Here is a 19,617-nt window from a genome sequence, read left to right on the forward strand (position 1 = left end):
GAGATAAGTTTATTTATGTGGAATAATTTCAAACAACATACAGGCATGAAAATGAAGTGACCATCATAACCGAGTTTTTAAACTGACATCTCAGGAATCTGCTTCAACTAAAAATCTATTCTTAAATATAATGATTGACTTGCTGCTTACTTGCACCATTTCCTATTTCTCATTTCAAGTCTCCTGATCTTCTGATAATTGATTATTTCCTTATTTCTATGCTCTACATTTGCCATCTACAATGCATTCAGTTTCCATTTAGTGATTCTGAGGGCTGTGGTTCTCAACCTGGGGTCCCAGGGATTTAATAAAGACTTTTCAGGAAAGAAGATAAGTGGGATCCATTGCTGTGGTGATGTAAGTCAGGCATACACTATTGGTTATTATTTTGGTTTCCTTGGATCTGCTGGAGGAACACATCTGAGAGCTCACCCACTGTAATAGGATTAACAGGGCAGGTAAGAGATACCAGAGAGACCAGGAATGGATTCTTGGATCTGGGACTCAGGGGAGGATATGAAGGAGCTACTGTGTCAACCTTGTCCAGAAAACCTAGAAGCATAATCAAATTCAGTCAGTGATGCAACTGGGCTCTAGATCAGAACTAGAGAAAAATCACATAATCCTTTAATGGGGATATAATGAATTTTACTTTCAGAAATCTAAAATGAAAAATTTATATTGTTAGAACTTAGATAGGATGAAGGGATCCGTGATGACTGAAACCATTTGAAAAGTGGATTTACAATCCTAGAAGTCCATGAACCAGTGACTTAGGGAAGCTTTTGGATCCAGCCCTTTGCCTATCACAAACTGGAGATTGCTACAATGTAGGGCTTCAGCTAAAAATCTAATGGAATAGCACACATATTGCAGATGGACTTAAGCTATACTAAATGCTAAATCTCAATGTTTTAAAAAAATACAATGAATTATTACTCCATTGTATTGTATACAAAAATAAGATATAAAATGTACAAAACCATTAATTTTGCACCATATAAAAACATTTTTTGATATTTTTTCAAAACATTTTTATGAACAAAAAGAAAATTGTTGAACAAGTTTTACTTCTTCCTCAGCTGTCTGTGACTCTGCAGGGCATGATAATCCCAAGAATTCACAAGAGACGTTCCACGTCACCATCACAACAGCAACATCACTGCTGGTCTGTAGAAGGGAACATGAAACAAACACTATCACTATGCTATTTCCCTTGCTTGGAATCTCTCAAGCCCTTCCAGCATCCCCCATCTCTGGATGCTGAATGTTCCAACCAATGCTGAGTTTCAGATTGCCAGGTGAGATGCACACCCAGTGGCTACCAATGTCAGAACATCCTAAACAGTGACCCCTTCAATCCCTCAAAGCCTACTATGGGCAGTGGTAGATGTGGTTTTGGGAAAGCACATAAGTGTGTGCTCCTATGCAGATTTTCCAGCTCCTAGTTTGTATTGTAGAGAGCTAAACTGATGTCAAAACCAAAGTCCTACTTGCAAGTGACTGCAGTGTCTCACATCTCATTACCAATGTCATAGAGCTGGACAGCTTTTGCTATTTTTATACAAGAGAGCTGCAAAATCCCTTGACAGGGCCATTTTCAACAATGACCCAAAACATATCTGCACTTTCTAGAAGTGAAACCATAGCCAATAATGGATGTCTATGAAACCTGGGGTGGGATAAAGTTTGACCAGTCACTAAGTTTAATTAAACAATTGACAATATAATGGAATTTTGACAGTGATTGGTGAAGTGAGCAGAGACCAACTTGTATGATGACCAAATAAGAACTCTCCTGTTAACCCAATGTTGTTCAATGCGCAATTAACTTACGTATACTGGTCGAGCCTGTAGGAGTTGATATCTGGCTAAGCCACAACGGGAAGCACTCCATTGGACTGACCAGCCCTGTATTAAGGAAGGAATGGGTGTTGCCATCAACATTCACCCTTATGGAAAATAGCCACCGCCTCCACCACTTTCTCTGGTCACTGCCTCAGACTGAACCAGTGATGGGTGAATAGGACTTAGGGTGCAGCTTTCCCTCCTGTAAGTGGTGAGACAGGTGGGTAGAAGGGGATATAAGTAGGTGAGTTGGCCATTACACGGTACTCTATGCCTTCTTACCTCCTCGCTAATTAGATTCCAGGCATGAAAATCTATGAGCAATCTTCTTTACTTGCCACTAATTAAGGACATTTAAGTTGTCAATAATTGAACATTAAAAGGCCTCATGTTGTTGAATATCTGTCTTCACCATAGTGGGGAATGTTAGCTCGTTTCCCATTTGGGAAAGCAGAGTAACCCGACTGCAAGGTCATGGAGGAAGGGAGAGTGCGGTTACTCCATTTGCTGAAATCTAGGGGGAGTGAGTGGGATTCAAGGCAGTGGGCTCTGATGGCCACTTCCCTGCTCTTGTATAAAGAGGATAAAAATTATTTAACTTCATGCTGCTGGACCCCTGAGGAATAGACTTTGACCAGCCGTCCTTAAGATCCAGAAGCTGCTGGGCCTCCAATTTTCCAGTGTGTCAAGGCTTGCAATAGACTGAGAAAGCTAGTCACCTCTTAGCATGTTGCCTCCACACCTCTTTTATTTTGAACAAGGGAAAATTGCACCCCTGGAGTGAGAGTTAGGACTCAGGCACCAGAGTTTTGGATGCTGTCTAGTTTATAGGGGTACAAAGTGAGAAGTTGGTCAGGAATGATCGTCCACTAAGTCATCACTTTTTACATTTAGTTGTACTGAAAATGATCCTATTAATCCCACTCTACTCAATACTTCTCGTGACCTCTTTCTAAGATGCTTGCTAGATGTGCTCGAGCAATTTACTGAGAGGCAACCACGTCTGATCTGAATAGAAAGCTCTGATTTCCTCACCATCAGCTTGATCTTCCACTACGTCCTCTTCCTCAGTCTCCACCTCTTCCTCTACCTCTTCTTCATCTGGATAAAGAGAACATTGATATCCGTCACTCCTCTTTCTGACTGCAGTACTTGCAGATTGGTATTTTGTATTATTTAGAAATATTTATGTAGATTTTGAGCAAGTTTTGAATTGAAGTTTTATGCAATAACCCTACAGCATTTGTAGCTTATGTTCTGATTAAAAATCAGGTCAGTTCGACACCAAAAGAAAATGTTGGCAAGTACAGGGTGACCCCCGTATCTGCAGAATCATTTTCTGTGGTTTCAGTTACCCATAGTTTACCACGGCCCAAACATATTATAGGGAACCTTCAGGAATCAGGGATCACAGGGCTGTCGGGAAGGTAGATTTCCCATTGAAATGAATGGGTTTGCTCCTATCTGCAGTTTTGGGCTTCCGTGATAGGTCCTGGAACATATCAACTGCAGGACTACTATATCCTGATCTCCATTGGTAATTTTATTGGGAAAGTGGGAATGGTTCTAACTGAGCATCAGTTTCAAACAGTCAGCACAAGCTCAATGAGTTAACAGGCCTCCTTCTGTGCTGTATCAGTCTATAATTCTATGAGGAAAATGTTTCATCTATCTATCAATGCATTACATCTCTCAGAAATACCTTTATCAATGGGAGATGGTGACAAAGTGATAATGTTTAACAAACGGTAATCAATAACCCCAGGCTAATGTGCTGTGTTGTGGATTGAAAACTCAGAGCAACTGGTAGAATTGAAAATCAATTTAAACATCTGAAATTGAAAGCTAGTTTCAGTAATGGTGACCATGACACATCATTGACTGTCGTCATGATTTCCGTTTCACCAGCCTTAGAGAAGGAAAATGGCTCAATCTTAAGTCTGTACTGAGTTGGCTGAGCACAACTAAGGGCATTAATAAAAGAGTAACCATTGCTCACAGTAAACCCCTGCGTAAATCAGACTGAATTCCTGCCCATTGGTTGCTATTGAGACCAAGAAATGGAATGATTGAGCTGAGCTATCTGGGCCTGTCCATATTTCAATAATCTGCCAAAATTCACTGCCTAGTTGTATTAAAGCTTATGGACCCAAGACATTTTTTTAGATACTCTTCACTCCCAGTATCTGGGCGTCACTGGCTAGGCCAGTATTTATTACCCATCCTAATGGGCGGCACGGTGGCACAGTGGTTAGCACTGCTGCCTCACAGCGCCAGAGACCCGGGTTCAATTCCTGACTCAGGCGACTGACTGTGTGGAGTTTGCACATTCTCCCCGTGTCTGCGTGGGTTTCCTCCGGGTGCTCCGGTTTCCTCTCTCAGTCCAAAGATGTGCAGGTTAGGTGAATTGACCATGCTAAATTGCCCATAGTGTTAGGTAAGGGGTAAATGTAGGGGAATGGGTGGGTTGCGCTTCGGCGGGTCGGTGTGGACCTATTGGGCCGAAGGGCCTGTTTCCACACTAAGTAATCTAATCTAATTGCTCAGACGGCAATTTAAAATCAACTATGTTGCCGTGAATCTGGAGTCATGTGTAAGCCAGACCAGATAAGAATGGCAGTTTCCTTCGCTAAAGGACATTACCAAAGCAAGTGGATCTTTCTGACAATCGGCTTTGGTTTCACGGTCATCTTTAGACTCCCAATTCCAGGATTAGCAGTCTAGTGATAATACCACTAGGTCACCACCTCTCCTGGTTAGTTAGATGTAATTAGCTAGATAGTTTTATGGGAGTTAAGATATATATTAGCCATGATCAAATTGAATAGTGGAGCAGGCCAAAGTATCCAAATGGCCTCCACCAACTCCTATGTTCCTTCTATTGGAATTTAATTGTTACCTATTCCTATGTCCATTCTGAATAGCATTGTGTTACAGTGCATTAAAGGTCCCCAGGGATGAATGCTCACTGCACTGAACCACTATCCTCCACCACAATGTTTTTTTTTGCCAAACATCAATATCTACAATGGTAGTACCTGTTCCAAATCTTATATTCTTCAGGGTTTCCTCTGCCATTTCCAGATCCACTGAAAATTGGTCCATATTCTCAAATCCATCTTCATATTCTGGTATATGGGAGGTTCTGGAGGCACCAATGATCCTGAAAGTTGAATTAAAGAAAATAATTTAGATGTATTTAGATGCTAAGGTAATCACGAAATATACAATAAAGCAAGAACGTGAAGCTGAGGTGGGAGATCTCAGCTTTAATGAATGTCAGAGCAAACCGAAAGAGCTGTATAGCTTCCTTCAGTGCCTCTTTCCAATTACATTCGTAAATGTTAAACCAATCCTGCTCAATTCCTTTTATCAGTAGTGCATTTCAATTAGAAGAAAGAACTAAAGAAATTGAGGAGATATTTCTCTTTGCAGTCTGTTGTTACAATCTGGTGTACACAGCCTGTAAGTATAGTAGAAGTTGATTCAATAGTGACTTACAAAGAAATGGATGAATTCTTTGAAAAGGAGGAAAAAAACTACAGCATTCTGAAGAAACAGTAAGCTGCAGGCATGATGGGCTGAATGGCCTCATCATGCTCTACATCATTCTATAAATGTGTAGTTACGTACAGCCTTATCTCATGCAAAGAGTCTCCAAAGATAAACAGCCAGTATGTCCTGCTTCTGTGCTTATCATTCTGTCAGTCTGCATTTATGTACAGCTTTATTATATGTGTAGGATCTAGAGTAGACAAATGATCAGAATCTCTGTTTTTGGTGGTCTTGGTTTAAAAACAGACCTATATTAACAAAGTATTGATCATGAGCACCAGCTATCTCAAAGTGCTTAATATGGTCACAGTCAGAATGTCGGAAATGTAGCATGGGTGTCTGCTCAGCAAACCCCAACAAAGAGCAACATGAAGATATTTGGAGAATTTGTTTCTGTGATGTTAATTGAGTGATAAATATAAATAATGAAAACAGGGAGACCTCTGCTGCTCCTCTTCAAAATACTACCATGAGATCTTCTATGTCTTCATGTGAGCATAGGCAGGGTTTCAGTCACTGTCTAATTCAAAAGATACCCCTCTTAACAGTGTAGCTTTTTCCACAGTGCTGCATTGGAAGGTACTTAAGTTTCTGCAGTTGGGCTTAAATGATGATACTTCAAGGTGAAAACATTATCAGCTGAGTGACAGCTGACACTCATGAGAGAGGAATGTTGGCCAGGACTCCAGGGATATCAAACTGTACTTGGTAGCTTGGGTTATTCAGGAATATTAATGTTTGTATCACATGTATTGCATGAGGTTAAAAGTTAGCCGCTGAAAATGTGTTGCTGGTTAAAGCACAGCAGGTTAGGCAGCATCCAAGGAAATTCGACGTTTCGAGTGTCACACTCTCCTCATTCCTGATGAAGGGCTTATGCCCGAAACGTTGAATTTCCTATTCCTTGGATGCTGCCTAACCTGCTGTGCTTTAACCAGCAACACATTTTCAGCTGTGATCTCCAGCATCTGCAGACCTCATTATTTACCCTGTTAAAAGTTAGCCATTAACATTCAACCTTTAAAGTAGTGTGTATCTTTATATAATTCCAGCTGTGAAGAACCCTTCCCTCCCCTCTCTCCAACTCCCCCTACAATTTACAGAAGTGGTATTTTCATTTCGTACACCTCTGTCTGAATAGCCATGCAGAGTGAAAGTAAAAAATAAAGAATAACTCCAAAAATTTTGAATCACACAGATGAATAGTTCCAATTTATGAACTGACCTCGACCAGTCCTGTGAATACAGCAAAATGTAATGTTCAGGCCCAGAGAGGGAGAGAAGAGGAAGTTCTCCCCCAATTTTAAACTGTTGACTGCTAGGACCAATTGTAACACTCTAGCACCTCCTGGCAACCCAAACCCAGAAAGTTATGAGTTCAAATCCCATTCCAGGATTTGTGTGTGTATTCTAGGAAGAGACATTGTCAATGGTACTAATGTTGATTGTTAGGCCATTTATTTGGTCAGTAAGTCATAAAAGATTAGTGGCACTATCCGCAGAAGAAATATTCCAGTCCATGTCCATACCAGCAACAGTAGATGGCCTGTCAATTGCCATAATTCTTTGTGCAATTTCGCTGTGCATGTCTCAGCTGATATGTTTCCTTACATAACATAAAAGATTTCAAAACAACAAAACATAAAAAAGTTCACTGCCTGCAATGCACTTTAGGACCTACTAAATGTGTGAACAGTGATATATCAGTACAATCCTGTGATTTGAAGCTCTTTCTTTTCTGTATCAATACAAGGTGTATTACATTTCATTGGAAGACAAATGCTGGTGTGGACTGGGTAAGGTTCAGTCATGATGTCCTCCTGGGTCAATCAGCTGTCTGACATTCGCTGTTTTGTTTTACTGATCATAGTATCAGAGAGCAAACAGACCTCAGAAACTATGACCCAGAAAGGGTCAAGTGAACCTTGGCAATGTCCAGTTGATCCAATTAATCATTAGAATCAATAATTACATTTCCAAAATGGAAGGAATAATTGAGTTATATATGCTGGATCGTAAAATTTATCTTTTATAAAATAATGAGTGCAAGTTCATTTAAACTCAAACAACACTTACTTTTCCAGGAGTTTCTTTGCATTCTGTGGAAAGGAATAGAAGATTGATTAAATATTTGAAGATTTTATCCTGAAATGTAAAGGAAATTTTACATAATAAGCAATAAATCTAATAATGCACTTAGAACAAAATATCAGCTTGTTTTCTGACTTACATCCGATCTCTGTCTCCAGTTTTATGAAAGACATTTTATATGTTTAACAGATTTCTTGCAGAGGTAGTTAGCAGTATCAGGAGTGGGAAGATGGAAACATAAATATTAAGCACAATCAGCTTCCTGAAAAGCTTCATTGGTTGACTCTGTTTGATACTAAATCATATCTGGATGAGGGGAGATTCTAACTGTGAAAACTGTATGGAATTATTTGCTCTGGGTTTGGGCAATGATTGTGGGTTAGAATTACACTTCACATTCCAGGGTCAGAGCTGGATTGTTTTACTCATGCCTGTGTAATGGGACTCAGGTAAAAATGCTACTCCCTAAGCCACCTCTAATATTGTGATGAACCACCTGGATGTCAGCAATGGGCTCTGGTATGGAATCCATATGCAACTTGTAACTATGTCCTAAATGGAAATGTGCCTCAGTGAGCAGAACATCATAGCAGTGGATCTATTTGGGGAAGCGTCTCTTACCACAAGAAAGGTAGCAATTCCAGGTTCCTCCATGAATTGAATTGCATTTTCTATTAGTTTAGACGATGTCTCTAGATGTTCTTTGTGTTGCCTGATCAGATCCTTGATGAATGTTACTCTGTCCTCTTGTTCTTTTGTAATTGATTGAAGCATATCATCTTTCCTTTGCTCCAGAATAGTGTATAACTTGTCAAACTGTTCCATGAGCTTGTGTTTCTGGTGTTTGCTGTTCTCCTGAGGAAAGAAAAACCTTCAGCGTATGGTACAAAGTAGATGCAGTCCGGCAGATGTCACTAGTTTCACTGAAAGGTTAACACAGACCTTCACTTGTACTGAGAGACAGCCAGCCCTGGTTAGATTGTACATAGTGTGGGAATACTTCATTGAATCTACTGATTAATCAGTTATCTATGATGGAGCATAGGCACAGGATTTTCTCCTTAAGCATACAGACAATTGTCACAGTTTAAGGACACTGAATGGGCCATTTAAGACTAAGACAAAGGGAAATTTCTTCCAGACGCTGGTGAGCTTATGGAATTCTTGGCCACTGAAAATGGTTGAGGCCAAAATATTGAATGTTTTCAATGAGGAATTAGACATAATTCTTCAGGCTAAGTGAGCAAAGGGTATGGATAAAAAAAGGGAAAAGGATTCTGAGTTGGATGATCAGCCATGATAATATTGAATGGTGGAGCAGGCTCGATGGACTGAATGGCCTGTCCCACTTATATTTTCTATATTTAGATGTTTCCGTTGCTTCACCACAATGTTGCTCATAATGGTGAAGGCAAAAAGCCAATTAATGTCCAGTCTGTAACCATCGGGTAAAAAATGAGGTCTGCAGATGCTGGAGATCACAGCTGAAAATGTGTTGCTGGTTAAAGCACAGCAGGTTAGGCAGCATCCAAGGAATAGGAAATTTGACGTTTCGGGCATAAGCCCTTCATCAGGAATGAGGAGAGTGTGCCAAGCAGGCTTATGCCCGAAACGTCGAATTTCCTATTCCTTGGATGCTGCCTAACCTGCTGTGCTTTAACCAGTAACACATTTTCAACTCAAGTCTGTAACCATCGCCTTCCAAATTGAGAGAGGCATGGAAATAACTGCACAGACGCTAGTACCCTGTCACCAGTGCATAGTACACTGGCTGCAGCCAGCAAGCTTAGAACCAGTCTCCCAAGCTGAGGAGATTCTAATCTCCTGGTTACTTTTTTTCTCCTGGTTATATTTCTTTTTCCAAGGAGATTGTAATATTGGTCAGCCAGGACTTTCCTGATTGGCCCAGATTAACAATCCCAATCAAATGACCCACATAGTCAACCAGATTAACCTGGTTCCAATCACTAAACACTAGTGGAATGCTTCTCTGTTATTCAGTTTCAAACAAATTATCATTGTCAGTTCATTTTAACTTTCAGTTCGGTGCCTAACCTAATCTTATTCAATTTTACTTTCCTTTTGAATGAATAAATTGTCTCAGCATTGCTTGCTGTGAGTAGAATTCAGTTCCTTACAATCTCCTTTTCTACTCCCTGTTATCACTACCATTTATTTAGCACCTTTTAAAATAGTAAAACATCACAAAGTGCTTTACCAATTGCTGGTAAAGCACAACATTTGAAATGGTATTTAAACATGTGGTCAAAAGCATAGTAAAAGCAGTACGTTTTGAGCTGTCTTTTAAAGCTAGAGAGATATATGGAGGGATTTTCAGTTTTTAATCCTTCCCGAGTGAAGAATCATATCAACTTTGTTTCATTTACTCAGCCCTCTAAAATAGTCTTGAAAGAATACACACTGAATACTCAAGCAAAATATTCCTGGGACATTTTTAAAACTGGTTAGTTTTACACGAGCTATCTTAGAAGCAATGTAAGGAACACCACACACTGTCATTAGGATTGATGAAATTAGCCATCCCCACAAATGTGAAGGAAGAATGCAGGCAATCTATTTAAGAGACCCACTGCTCAGAATTCTCTGTCAGTTATACCATACCTCAATGCTTTTGCAGGTCTCTTCCAACTGGTCGACAATGACTTGGACTCTGTCATTGCCAGCCATGAGCATGGCAATTCGATCAGTCAGTTCTGTCTATGGAAGCACAGAAGAACAGACACGTAAGAAGAACTGACAGCTTTAAAAAAAATTGCTATTGTGTAACAAGTAGAGTAGTGTTTGAAACTGGAAATCAATTCGATTCTTAGAGTGTTTCTGCAAATGGTAAAAGCTGGTCAGGTTTCACTACACCTTAGGAGTACCAATATGGGTCCCAAAGCAGAAAGCATCAGGTACTTGTTTAGAAGGTGTGAATATAGCCACTTAGAGTCATGGAGGTGTGCAGCACGGAAAGAGACCCTTTGTTCCAACACGTCCATGCCAACCAGATATCCTAACCTTTTAGCTTTGACCAAAGGTCAGTTAGACTCAAAACGTCAGCACTTTTCTCTCCTTACAGATGCTGTCAGACCTGCTGAGATTTTCCAGCATTTTCTCTTTTGGTTTCAAATTCCAGCATCCCTAGTAATTTGCTTTTATCCTAACCTAATCTAGTCTCATTTGCCAGCATTTGGCCCATAAACCCTTCCTATTCATATACCCATCCAGATGCCTTTTAAATGCTGTATTTGTACCAGCCTCCACCACTTCCTCTGGCAGCTCATTCCTTCCAACTCAAAAAAAGTTAACAATAACTATCGATGACATACTAACTCACGATGGCCATGATTCAGTGAGTAGCAGACTGATCCCCTGAGTTACAGGTTCCAACTCTGTTCTAGGCAACTGAGCAAATAAAATCTATTCTGACATTCCAGTGCAGTACTAACAGAGTGCTGCATAGTCAGAGGTGCTGTCCCCCAGATGTGGCTGAAGTCCTGCCATTGTCTCAAGCAGTCCAGTGATAAAGAACAGCAGAGTAGTTGGCCTCAATGTTCTTGGTTACTATTGGTCAATCTACATGAACAAAAACATTATTTGGTCTTTATCATATGTTTGTTTCTGAGAACTTACTAATGAGTAAGTTGTTGTATTTCCTGTGATACAACAGTGACTGCACTTGATAATTATGGACTTTTTGGAACACACATTGGGATATTCTGACGTTATGAAAGCTGCCATAGAAATGCAAGTGACTGTACAAGTCCTTCCTGACCCAGGGATTCAGAGCAATTAAAGGACAGACAAGTTGGGGCAAAAATAATACCAATCCTGTTCATAATAAAATTTAACAAGAAACTTTTTTCTCTTTATTTCAGATAGTAAGATGCCTCTTGCTTATAGAAGTAATGTACAGTCTGAATAACTAAATGATAAGTTAGCATTTTGAAAATTTTATGGCATAGGATTTTGACAATTGTGCTACATTCCTGAACTGAGCCCAGAAGTGAAATCAACAGACAATTCCTCTTTGTAGGACAGATGAAGTTTATCCCCCAGAAGAAAAAAACAGTAACTATGGTGATGGAGACATTCTGGTCTAACCCATTCCTGTATACTTCAATGTAGAGGACTGGTGCAGCCAGTACATTCATTTCAAAGTATGGCTGGCTTTTTATTTGCACCCCGCCCCACGCATATATTGCAACTTTCCATTCTAAATCTGTCAGTGAATTAGCTGTTATGCCCCCCAGCGTGGGATGGTAGGAATACAGTTTGCTCACAGGCCAGGTCTGAGTTAGCTGAACTCAGCCACATGGTGGCAATACCAGTTGGTTTGTCTGCCCTACAGTTCAGGAGAGGGAAAATCAGACAAGTGTTCCTTCTCCTGAATATGATCTTTGAGTCCAGCTGGAAATTGGGTGTGTTTGGACAAGGTTGAATGCTTCTACAGTGACCCTCAAACAAAAATAACTCTCTACCAGCATTTTGTCAGTCTTACAGAGGAAGTGTAGAGTCAGACAGCTGATCATATCTGCTACCCACAATGTAGAGAGTGTGGTGCTGGAAAAGCACAGCAGGTCAGGCAGCATCTGAGGAGCAGGAGAATTGACATTTCAGGCATAAGCCCTTCATCAGGAATGAGGCTTGTGGGCCAGAGGGGCTGAAAGATAAATGGGAGGGGGGTGGGATTGGGGGGAACGTACCTGAGAATGCGATAGGTAGGTGTAGGTGGGAGAAGGTGATAGGTTGGAGAGGAGGATGGAGCAGATAGATGGGAAAGGTAATGGACAGGTCAGGAGGGTGGTGCCGAGTTGGAGGCTTGGAACTGGGATAAGGTGGGGGAGGGGAAATGACAAAACTGGTGAAATCCACATTGATGCTGTGTGGTTGCAGGGTCCCAAGGTTGAATATAAGGAGTTCTTCCTCCAGGCATCAGGTGTTGAGGGTTTTGCGATAGAGGAGGCCTAGGACCTGCATGTCCTTGGCAGAGATGGAGGGGGAGTTGGAGTGTTCAGCCACAGGATGGTGGAGTTGGTTGATGCGGGTGTCCCAGAGATGTTCTTTGAAACGATCTGCAAGTTGGTGTCCTGTCTCCCTGATATAGAGACCACTTAGGGTGCAACAGATACATAGGTGACATTGGTGAACGTACAGGTAAATTTTGTTGGATGAGGAAGGATCCTTTGGGGCCTTGGATGGAGGTCGGGGGGAGGTGTGGGTGCAAGTTTTGCACTTCCTGCAGTGGCAGGGAAAGGTGCCGAAAGTGGGGTGAGGGCGGGTGAGAGGCATGGATCTGACGAGAGAGTCGCTGGGGGAATGGTCTCTCCAGAAAGCTGATAGGGACAGGGAGGGAAATATATCTCTGGTGATAGGCTCTGTTTGTGGATGACGGAAGTGACGGATGATGCGATGTGTATGGAGGTTAGTGGGATGGAAGGTAAGGACCAGGGGGGTTCTGTCCTTGTTGTGGTTGGAGGGGTGGGGTTCAAGGGCGGAGGTTCAGGAAGTGGGGGAGATGCGCAGGAGAGCATCATTGACCATGTGGGAAGGGAAATTGTTATCTTGGAAGAAGGAGGCCATCTGGGATTTCCAACGGTGGAATTTTTGTTTCAGAGAACATTCCTCTCATTTCAGAGAACATCTCTGGGAGACCCGTACCAACCAAATACCACCGCCCTGTTGCTGAACATTTCAACTCCCCCTCCCACTCTGCCAAAGACACGCAGATCCTGGGCCTCCTCCATCGCCAAACCCTTACCATCCGACACCTGGAGGAAGAATGCCTCATATCCCGCCTTGGGACTCTGCAATCACACAGGATCAATGTCATTTTCACCAGTTTCCTCATTTCAACCACCATCCCCCCACATTATCCCAGTCTCAAACCTCCAACTCAGCACCGCCCTTTTGACCTGTCCATCACCTTTCCCATCTATCTCCCACCTTCATCAACCTATTGCATTCTCAGCTACCTTACCCTCAACCCCACCCCCCTCCCATTTTTATCTCAGCCTCCCGGCCCACTGATGGAAGGGCTTATCCCTGAAACGTCGATACTCCTGCTCCTCGGATGCTGCCTGACCTGCTGTGTTTTTCCAGCACCACACTCATGACTCTGATATCCACCATCTGCAGTCCTTACTTTCTCCTACTCACAATGCAGCTATGAATAACACTTTCATCCAATTTAAGGAGACCAACGCATGGTTTAAAAAGCACAATGCAACTTAAATTTCTCCAAGTGAGCAGACAGACAAGCTGAAATGTGGGAAACCATAGCTCAGAAGAATTCCCTCCTCCTTCCCTCCACCCAAGGCCAGCTGTCACACTGCAACACTCTTGTGCTAAAATTAGCCAGAGCGTCAAGAGGGTTTACGCACAAGGTTATGTTAACCCCTCATTGCCCAGGCATTTTTAATTGCTGCTTTATTCTTGTCGATCATAACAGGTTTATAGGATATTTGTATGTCATTGAACCAAAAGCTCCAGACAGGTTTCCTGTCATGTTGTATTACATTCCTCAATTTTTCCTAAATTCCCTTCTCTTTGCTGTCATGTTACAGATTCATAACGACATAGAATGAGGTCACTTGGCTCCTCAGGTATATGCTTTTACATCATTTTATTCCAATAGTTGGTGATCAGAGTTAAATGTCTGGTCTAACGAAAGCTCTATGCATGTTTTAAGATTATATCTCTGTATTGGACTACCATAAAAATGAATCCAAGTGCTTTGATTGTACTTTTTAAAGGAATAGTTCATGTGCCATGTCAGTTTTAATAATTTTCAAAGATTTGACACACGTCTGCCCCTCCTTTCTCTTCCTAAACTATTCCTCACCTTTTGCTGTTGAAATACATTCTGTAGAGGGGCCACCTCACAGTCCTTGTGAGCTCCAAAGACCTTGCACATTGAGCAGGTGGGAACTTGGCAAGAGATGCAGTAAATGTTGATCTTTTCATCTTCATGCTCTTCACACATGGGCTGGTTACCTTTCTTCAAGGGTTTGCTGTATGTCAACGGAATAGATATATGTTCATCAGTATGTTGTTAATCATAAGGAAGTATTGCAGGAGTGATGTGAATTACACAGAGAGTTTGCAGCTCAGAAACAGGCTCTTTGCCCTTTCTAGCTGATGGTGGTGTTTATTTTCCGCATGAGCCTTTTCTCACCCCTATTAATTTCAACCAATGACAGTAACCTAATACTTCCTCTCTCTTGTCCTTATCTATCGTATCTTTAAATGTATCAAAACAGAAATTGCTGGTGACACACAGCAGATCTGTAGGCAGTAAAAAGACAAGTATCTGCACCAAAAAATGTTCTATTTCTAACAGATGTTGATGAATTTATTGTGCTTTTCCAGAATTTGCTATTTGCATTTCAGATTTCCAATACTCAGGACTATTTGTCTTCAATCCCCCCAGAGTGATTGTGCCTTTTTTTTGGTCATATAAACTGACACTATTTTGGTACCTGTGCACACTGCAGCTAGCAAATGCATGATACGTTTGACATAATTAATACAAGATAGAGGAATAGACATTAGTACCACGATTGAAAAGCGTATGTTTTTGAGGAGTTATTGATAAATATGGGTGGACATGTTCAGGGGCTGTGGGGGAGAAAGGAAGCTTGAAGACAGCAGGATTAAGAAGTAAGCATCTGCACCAAGTGAGACGTATGTAATGTGATATAGAGGGCAGGTGGGGATGTGGTGGGGAAAGCACAATAACCAGCGGACCCAGATTGGAAAAGCAGTACGAGGTTTGGATACAAGACTGGGAGAAGTTGCAGAGTTTTAAAAACTTATTCCCAGACAGTTGGCATTGCTGGAAAGATTGTCCTTTGTTATCCATCCTCTATTTGGTCTTAAAAAGGTGATGGTAATCATCATCTTTAACAGCTGTAGTCTGTGATGAAAGTCCTCTCACAGTACTGTTCTATGACTTTGATTCACTGATGATTAAGGAATTGTGATATTTGTCCAAGTCACAGTAAAATGGACTCAGGGCTCTTGCAGGCGATGGTATTTCCATGTTGCTGCTGCCTTTGTCCTTCTGGTGATGGGTTACTGAAATGAAAGTTCTATCTTGATTATGCCAACTCTTCCCTAACACTGGTGACAAAGGCCAATCATTGGATGGTATTTAAAAAACGGTCATAATTCTTTAAAATTATTTATTCTGGCTGCAGCTACATTTCAGAGCTGCTCATTGTTCATAAAGTTAAATCACTCATCATTAGATTTTTAAAAATGCTATTTGCTTTATGTCATAACATTCTGATATTTTTATGTAGCTCATTTCGTTAATGGCCAGGCATTTTTTTAAAGGCACAGCTCAGCAAAGTTGGGTAGTTACTGACCAACTATTTTTAAACATTGAGGAACAGCTGGGCTAAATAAAATTTGTGTCATCGTTACCACTTGAAACCTTGCCCAGATGACCTTGAGAATATGAATACAGTGGGAAGTCACTGTATCTTAACATGGGGAGTGAAAAGAAAATTCTTTAGATATTGTATGATCTAATTTTCATCTGAATTATAACCCTCTGGTTAATGACCTGCTTCTTTTCCACCAGTAGAATATGAAATTGAAAAATAACTTTCCTTTATTCTATATCTTATCCCACCCTCAGGCATTTCCCCAGTGATTGAGATACAATTCATTGCTTTTGAACACAGGTCACTGTTGGTCCACAGGCTAATTAATTTAGTGCACCCTTTACAGACTCAAAAAATATTTCAATTTGAAGATGACATTTTATATAGCTGCAAATTTACTTTATCCTAATCTACACTCAAAAAATTGAGAAAAGCTTGAAGATCTTAATCTATGAAATCAGCATCTATCACACATTAAAAATCTTACTTCTGCTCCACATATTGTGAACGTTTTCTATTCCTACACTCAGGTTTATAATGCTTATTAAAATTTGAGCATGCCTGTATTAAAATTTGTCACATTGTAATTACACCCTCCTACCAGTGAAGGCACTGTAATATTACCCCAAATTGAAGTATGTTGTGACAAAGAATTTTACAGTTCAGAAATCCATGTTGGCATTTACACTCCATGCAGGCTTTCTCCCACCTAGTTTATTCTCACCATGTCAACAGATCTTTTTATTAATTTCTTCCTCTTGTGTTTATCTAGCTTCCTCTTAGAACCATCTATAATAATCATCTTCAGCCACTCTATATGGTAGCAAGTTTCACTGAATAAAGAAACTGTTCCTGCATTCTTTATCAGTTTGATTAATTATGCCTTATTTTTATAACCCTCTTAGTTTTGGATTCCTTTACAGATGGAAACATCTCAATATCTGCTCCATCTAGCGCCTTCATAATCTTCAATGTGAGTTGTTCACATGGGCAAGTTCCGTTATAAAAAGAAACGTATGACTTTGTAACAGAACTGCAAAAATAAACACAATATATAACAAACTAGGCTGGCATTACATCTTTGGACTCAGTCTAATTGTCCCTAAACATTATCCCCTCTTCAACTGAAGATTACAAGGTTTGGACTCTTGACATGTTCACATGACACAATGCAGTAAATTCCAGCAAACACCTCCAGGAGGCATCTTTGCGACCATTGCATGAGATGTGTTATAATAATCATCTTCCCCGCCCAGCAATGGGTTTCCATCTTTCCCCCTCTCACTCAGCTGTATCTCTGACCCCTGCCTCTAATAACAAACTTGATGCAGAAGGAGAAATGGTTCCCCAGGCTAACCTGATGCCCTCCTCCTTGTAGATATCAATGATGTTCTCCACCAGCAGGTTCCGCTGCAGTCCATATACCCCATGACGGTCCAGGATAACTTCATGTCGACAGGTTGGGCACCTAAATCTACCTCCAGAAATCATGGTACCTCGACCCTGCCAATATGGATTAGCAGCCTAAAAAAAGCACACACATACGTGAATCTACAAAATCACAAGCTCACACATTAGCACCATAGAAAACTGACTGTAATATTATACCTACTCATCATTTTTAAAAATAATGTCAAATGATGTCTTCTTAAAGTTTCTGCTTTAAAAAAATTTATTCAGTTAAAAGTTTATTAAATTTTATATTAAAGTGGTCGCCCTCAGCCTGAACGATCATTCCTATATTATATCAGTTACTTTATTTGAAATATATACTTAATTAATTATAAGATTCTTTGGGGTTGTGAACAGTGTTAAAGAATTGAAATTCTGCTTTGCTTCACATCTTTCTGTTTTGAGCACCTTTTGTGCAGAGGGCACTTGGTTCAGGTTCATTTTCATGTTTAGTCTAGCTGGTCTCGAGCTTCAGTTCAGTTGTTGCAACTGGTTTCAGTGGCCCTGGGCTGAGGAAAGGGGAAGAAATTAAACTGGGGCTCCCACTGGAATTTGCTCATGCATAGGCATCAGTACATGGCAGACCTAAATTTGGTAAGTGTACTTTCGAGTGTCAAACAGCCAGTTGACCTTCATTGTCAAGATTGGTGTTGGTGAGGTATGGGAAAGCGGGATCAACAAGCAAAACTCCGACTTTTATTTGTATAGCACACATATCAAGGTACAAACATTCCATGGCGTTTCATGGGGACCACACCAAACTATACTTGACACCAAGCCACTGATGGAGATATTACACCAATCAAGTTACTGTAACCCAGCAAAGGGGTCAGAGTTTTCCAAAGAAAGTTTGAGAGGAGTTAGGCATTTCCAAATATTACAGTCTCTGAAAGTTTGGAACACTGAAAAGAAACCCCAGTTTGAATGGACCCAGCTTAATAACACTAACCTGGAATACATCATTGGCACATTTTCTGCATAGATTGTGTTGGCAAGGCAGGATCACAACTGGCTTTTCAAACATTTCGAGACAAATTGGGCAGATCAGTTGCTTCTCCAGCGTCTCCATCGTACTGGGTTGTCGAATAATGTTCGGCTGGAAATCCATCTCCAAATATAGTGCGCACCACTTAAAAACCTGCTGAGTTGCGTTGCCTTTTTCCTCTCCCTGTCGCTGTCGTTGCTTTCAGTCAAATTCCTTGTTAGTATCCTCTTCAGAAGAGATTCACTGGAGCTCAGGCGTTGTGATAAGATTACTCCTTGTTCCTTTTCTGTCTGTGCACGACAGCTCATGTCCTTTTTATAAAGGTTTCCAGTGTCACATGATAGCTGGGGTCGGGGAGGTGGGGGATGGGGGAACATAGTCCTCAACATAACTTCTCCCATATTAGAAACTTGCAACGTGAAACTGAGAACAAGCAGGACCTGGAGATGCAGTCACATGTGACACTCAGCAAAACAACTTACACAGAAATAATAAATAAAAATAAAGTTGCTAAACATTTTACATAACTGCCAATAGATCAAGGTGAGTAGAAAACATCTTGTCCAAAATGTCCAACAAAAACAATTTTGTTTTCATAGTGCATCAAGGGAATTTTGAAAGAGCTTTAACAGGACAATCATGTAGATAATCATGGACGCTGAGAGTGAGGGAGAAAGGCATCAGAAAGTTTGTGTAGGTGTTGGTTATCTGGAGACTGTTGAAAGCAGGAAGGGCGGTTGTGAAGAAATGCAATCTTTTGGGGATGGGGAAACTCTCAGAGCAGGGGGATGTGATAGTGAAAGAGTAGAATGTAGTGACTAGCAGCCAGGAGTGAAATGGAGAATTGGTCTAGGTGGGTTTGCCTTGTTTTAATGTTTCTAGTCGGTGCATCTAGAGTTATTGTCAATGTGGCTGATATTGAAGAAAACACAAATCCTTTCCACTTATCAGTTGCAACGATTCTGCAGCTGTTGAATGTAAGATATGTAGTAAATTCTGGTCTTGTCAACAACACTGAAACCCAAGACTTAATTTTGTAAAGACTAGTAGATCTAAGCCCTGGGGTTTCCTCTGAATATTTGCCCACTACCTGAAATGTGTTCATGACAATTTTGTGGCTTAAACATTGGACATAAGTGGGTCATGAGCACAACTCGAATAATGTTCAGATTCTCATCAATCTTAGTAAACATCGAAACTGTCCAAACAGATGTCCACCCACAACACTTGCAACACCCCACATGCTCCAACACTCAATCACAAGTAACTCAAATGTGTTTGTTCATAAGT

The 19,617-nt window shown here is 40.8% G+C and overlaps 1 protein-coding gene across 1 annotated transcript; it reads right to left on the reverse strand.

Annotated features, from left to right (window-relative positions):
- Positions 1-45: 45 nt before the first annotated feature.
- LOC132830168 (E3 ubiquitin-protein ligase TRIM63-like) lies at positions 46-18,596 on the reverse strand. Its single transcript, XM_060847704.1, has 9 exons — positions 18,292-18,596; positions 17,248-17,414; positions 14,342-14,510; positions 10,117-10,212; positions 8,116-8,349; positions 7,480-7,502; positions 4,887-5,011; positions 2,884-2,949; positions 46-1,170 (listed from the first exon to the last, which is right to left on the reverse strand). The coding sequence occupies exons 1-9, from the start codon at positions 18,448-18,450 to the stop codon at positions 1,160-1,162; spliced, it is 1,050 nt and encodes a 349-aa protein (XP_060703687.1). The 5' UTR covers positions 18,451-18,596; the 3' UTR covers positions 46-1,159.
- Between the last annotated feature and the right edge of the window lie 1,021 nt (positions 18,597-19,617).

The sequence above is a fragment of the Hemiscyllium ocellatum genome, chromosome 30 (assembly GCF_020745735.1).
Source record: "Hemiscyllium ocellatum isolate sHemOce1 chromosome 30, sHemOce1.pat.X.cur, whole genome shotgun sequence".
Classification (NCBI taxonomy): domain Eukaryota; kingdom Metazoa; phylum Chordata; class Chondrichthyes; order Orectolobiformes; family Hemiscylliidae; genus Hemiscyllium; species Hemiscyllium ocellatum.

Bases quoted from the DNA above. Each gene is read 5' to 3' on its own strand.
- LOC132830168 (XM_060847704.1), bottom strand. From the start codon at position 18,450: ATGGATTTCCAGCCGAACATTATTCGACAACCCAGTACGATGGAGACG. The intron at 14,511-17,247 runs GTTAGCCTGGGG...GTTGACATACAG, and splicing joins TACAAGGAGGAGGGCATCAG to CAAACCCTTGAAGAAAGGTA. The intron at 2,950-4,886 runs GTACTACCATTG...CTCTTTATCCAG, and splicing joins GAATATAAGATTTGGAACAG to ATGAAGAAGAGGTAGAGGAA.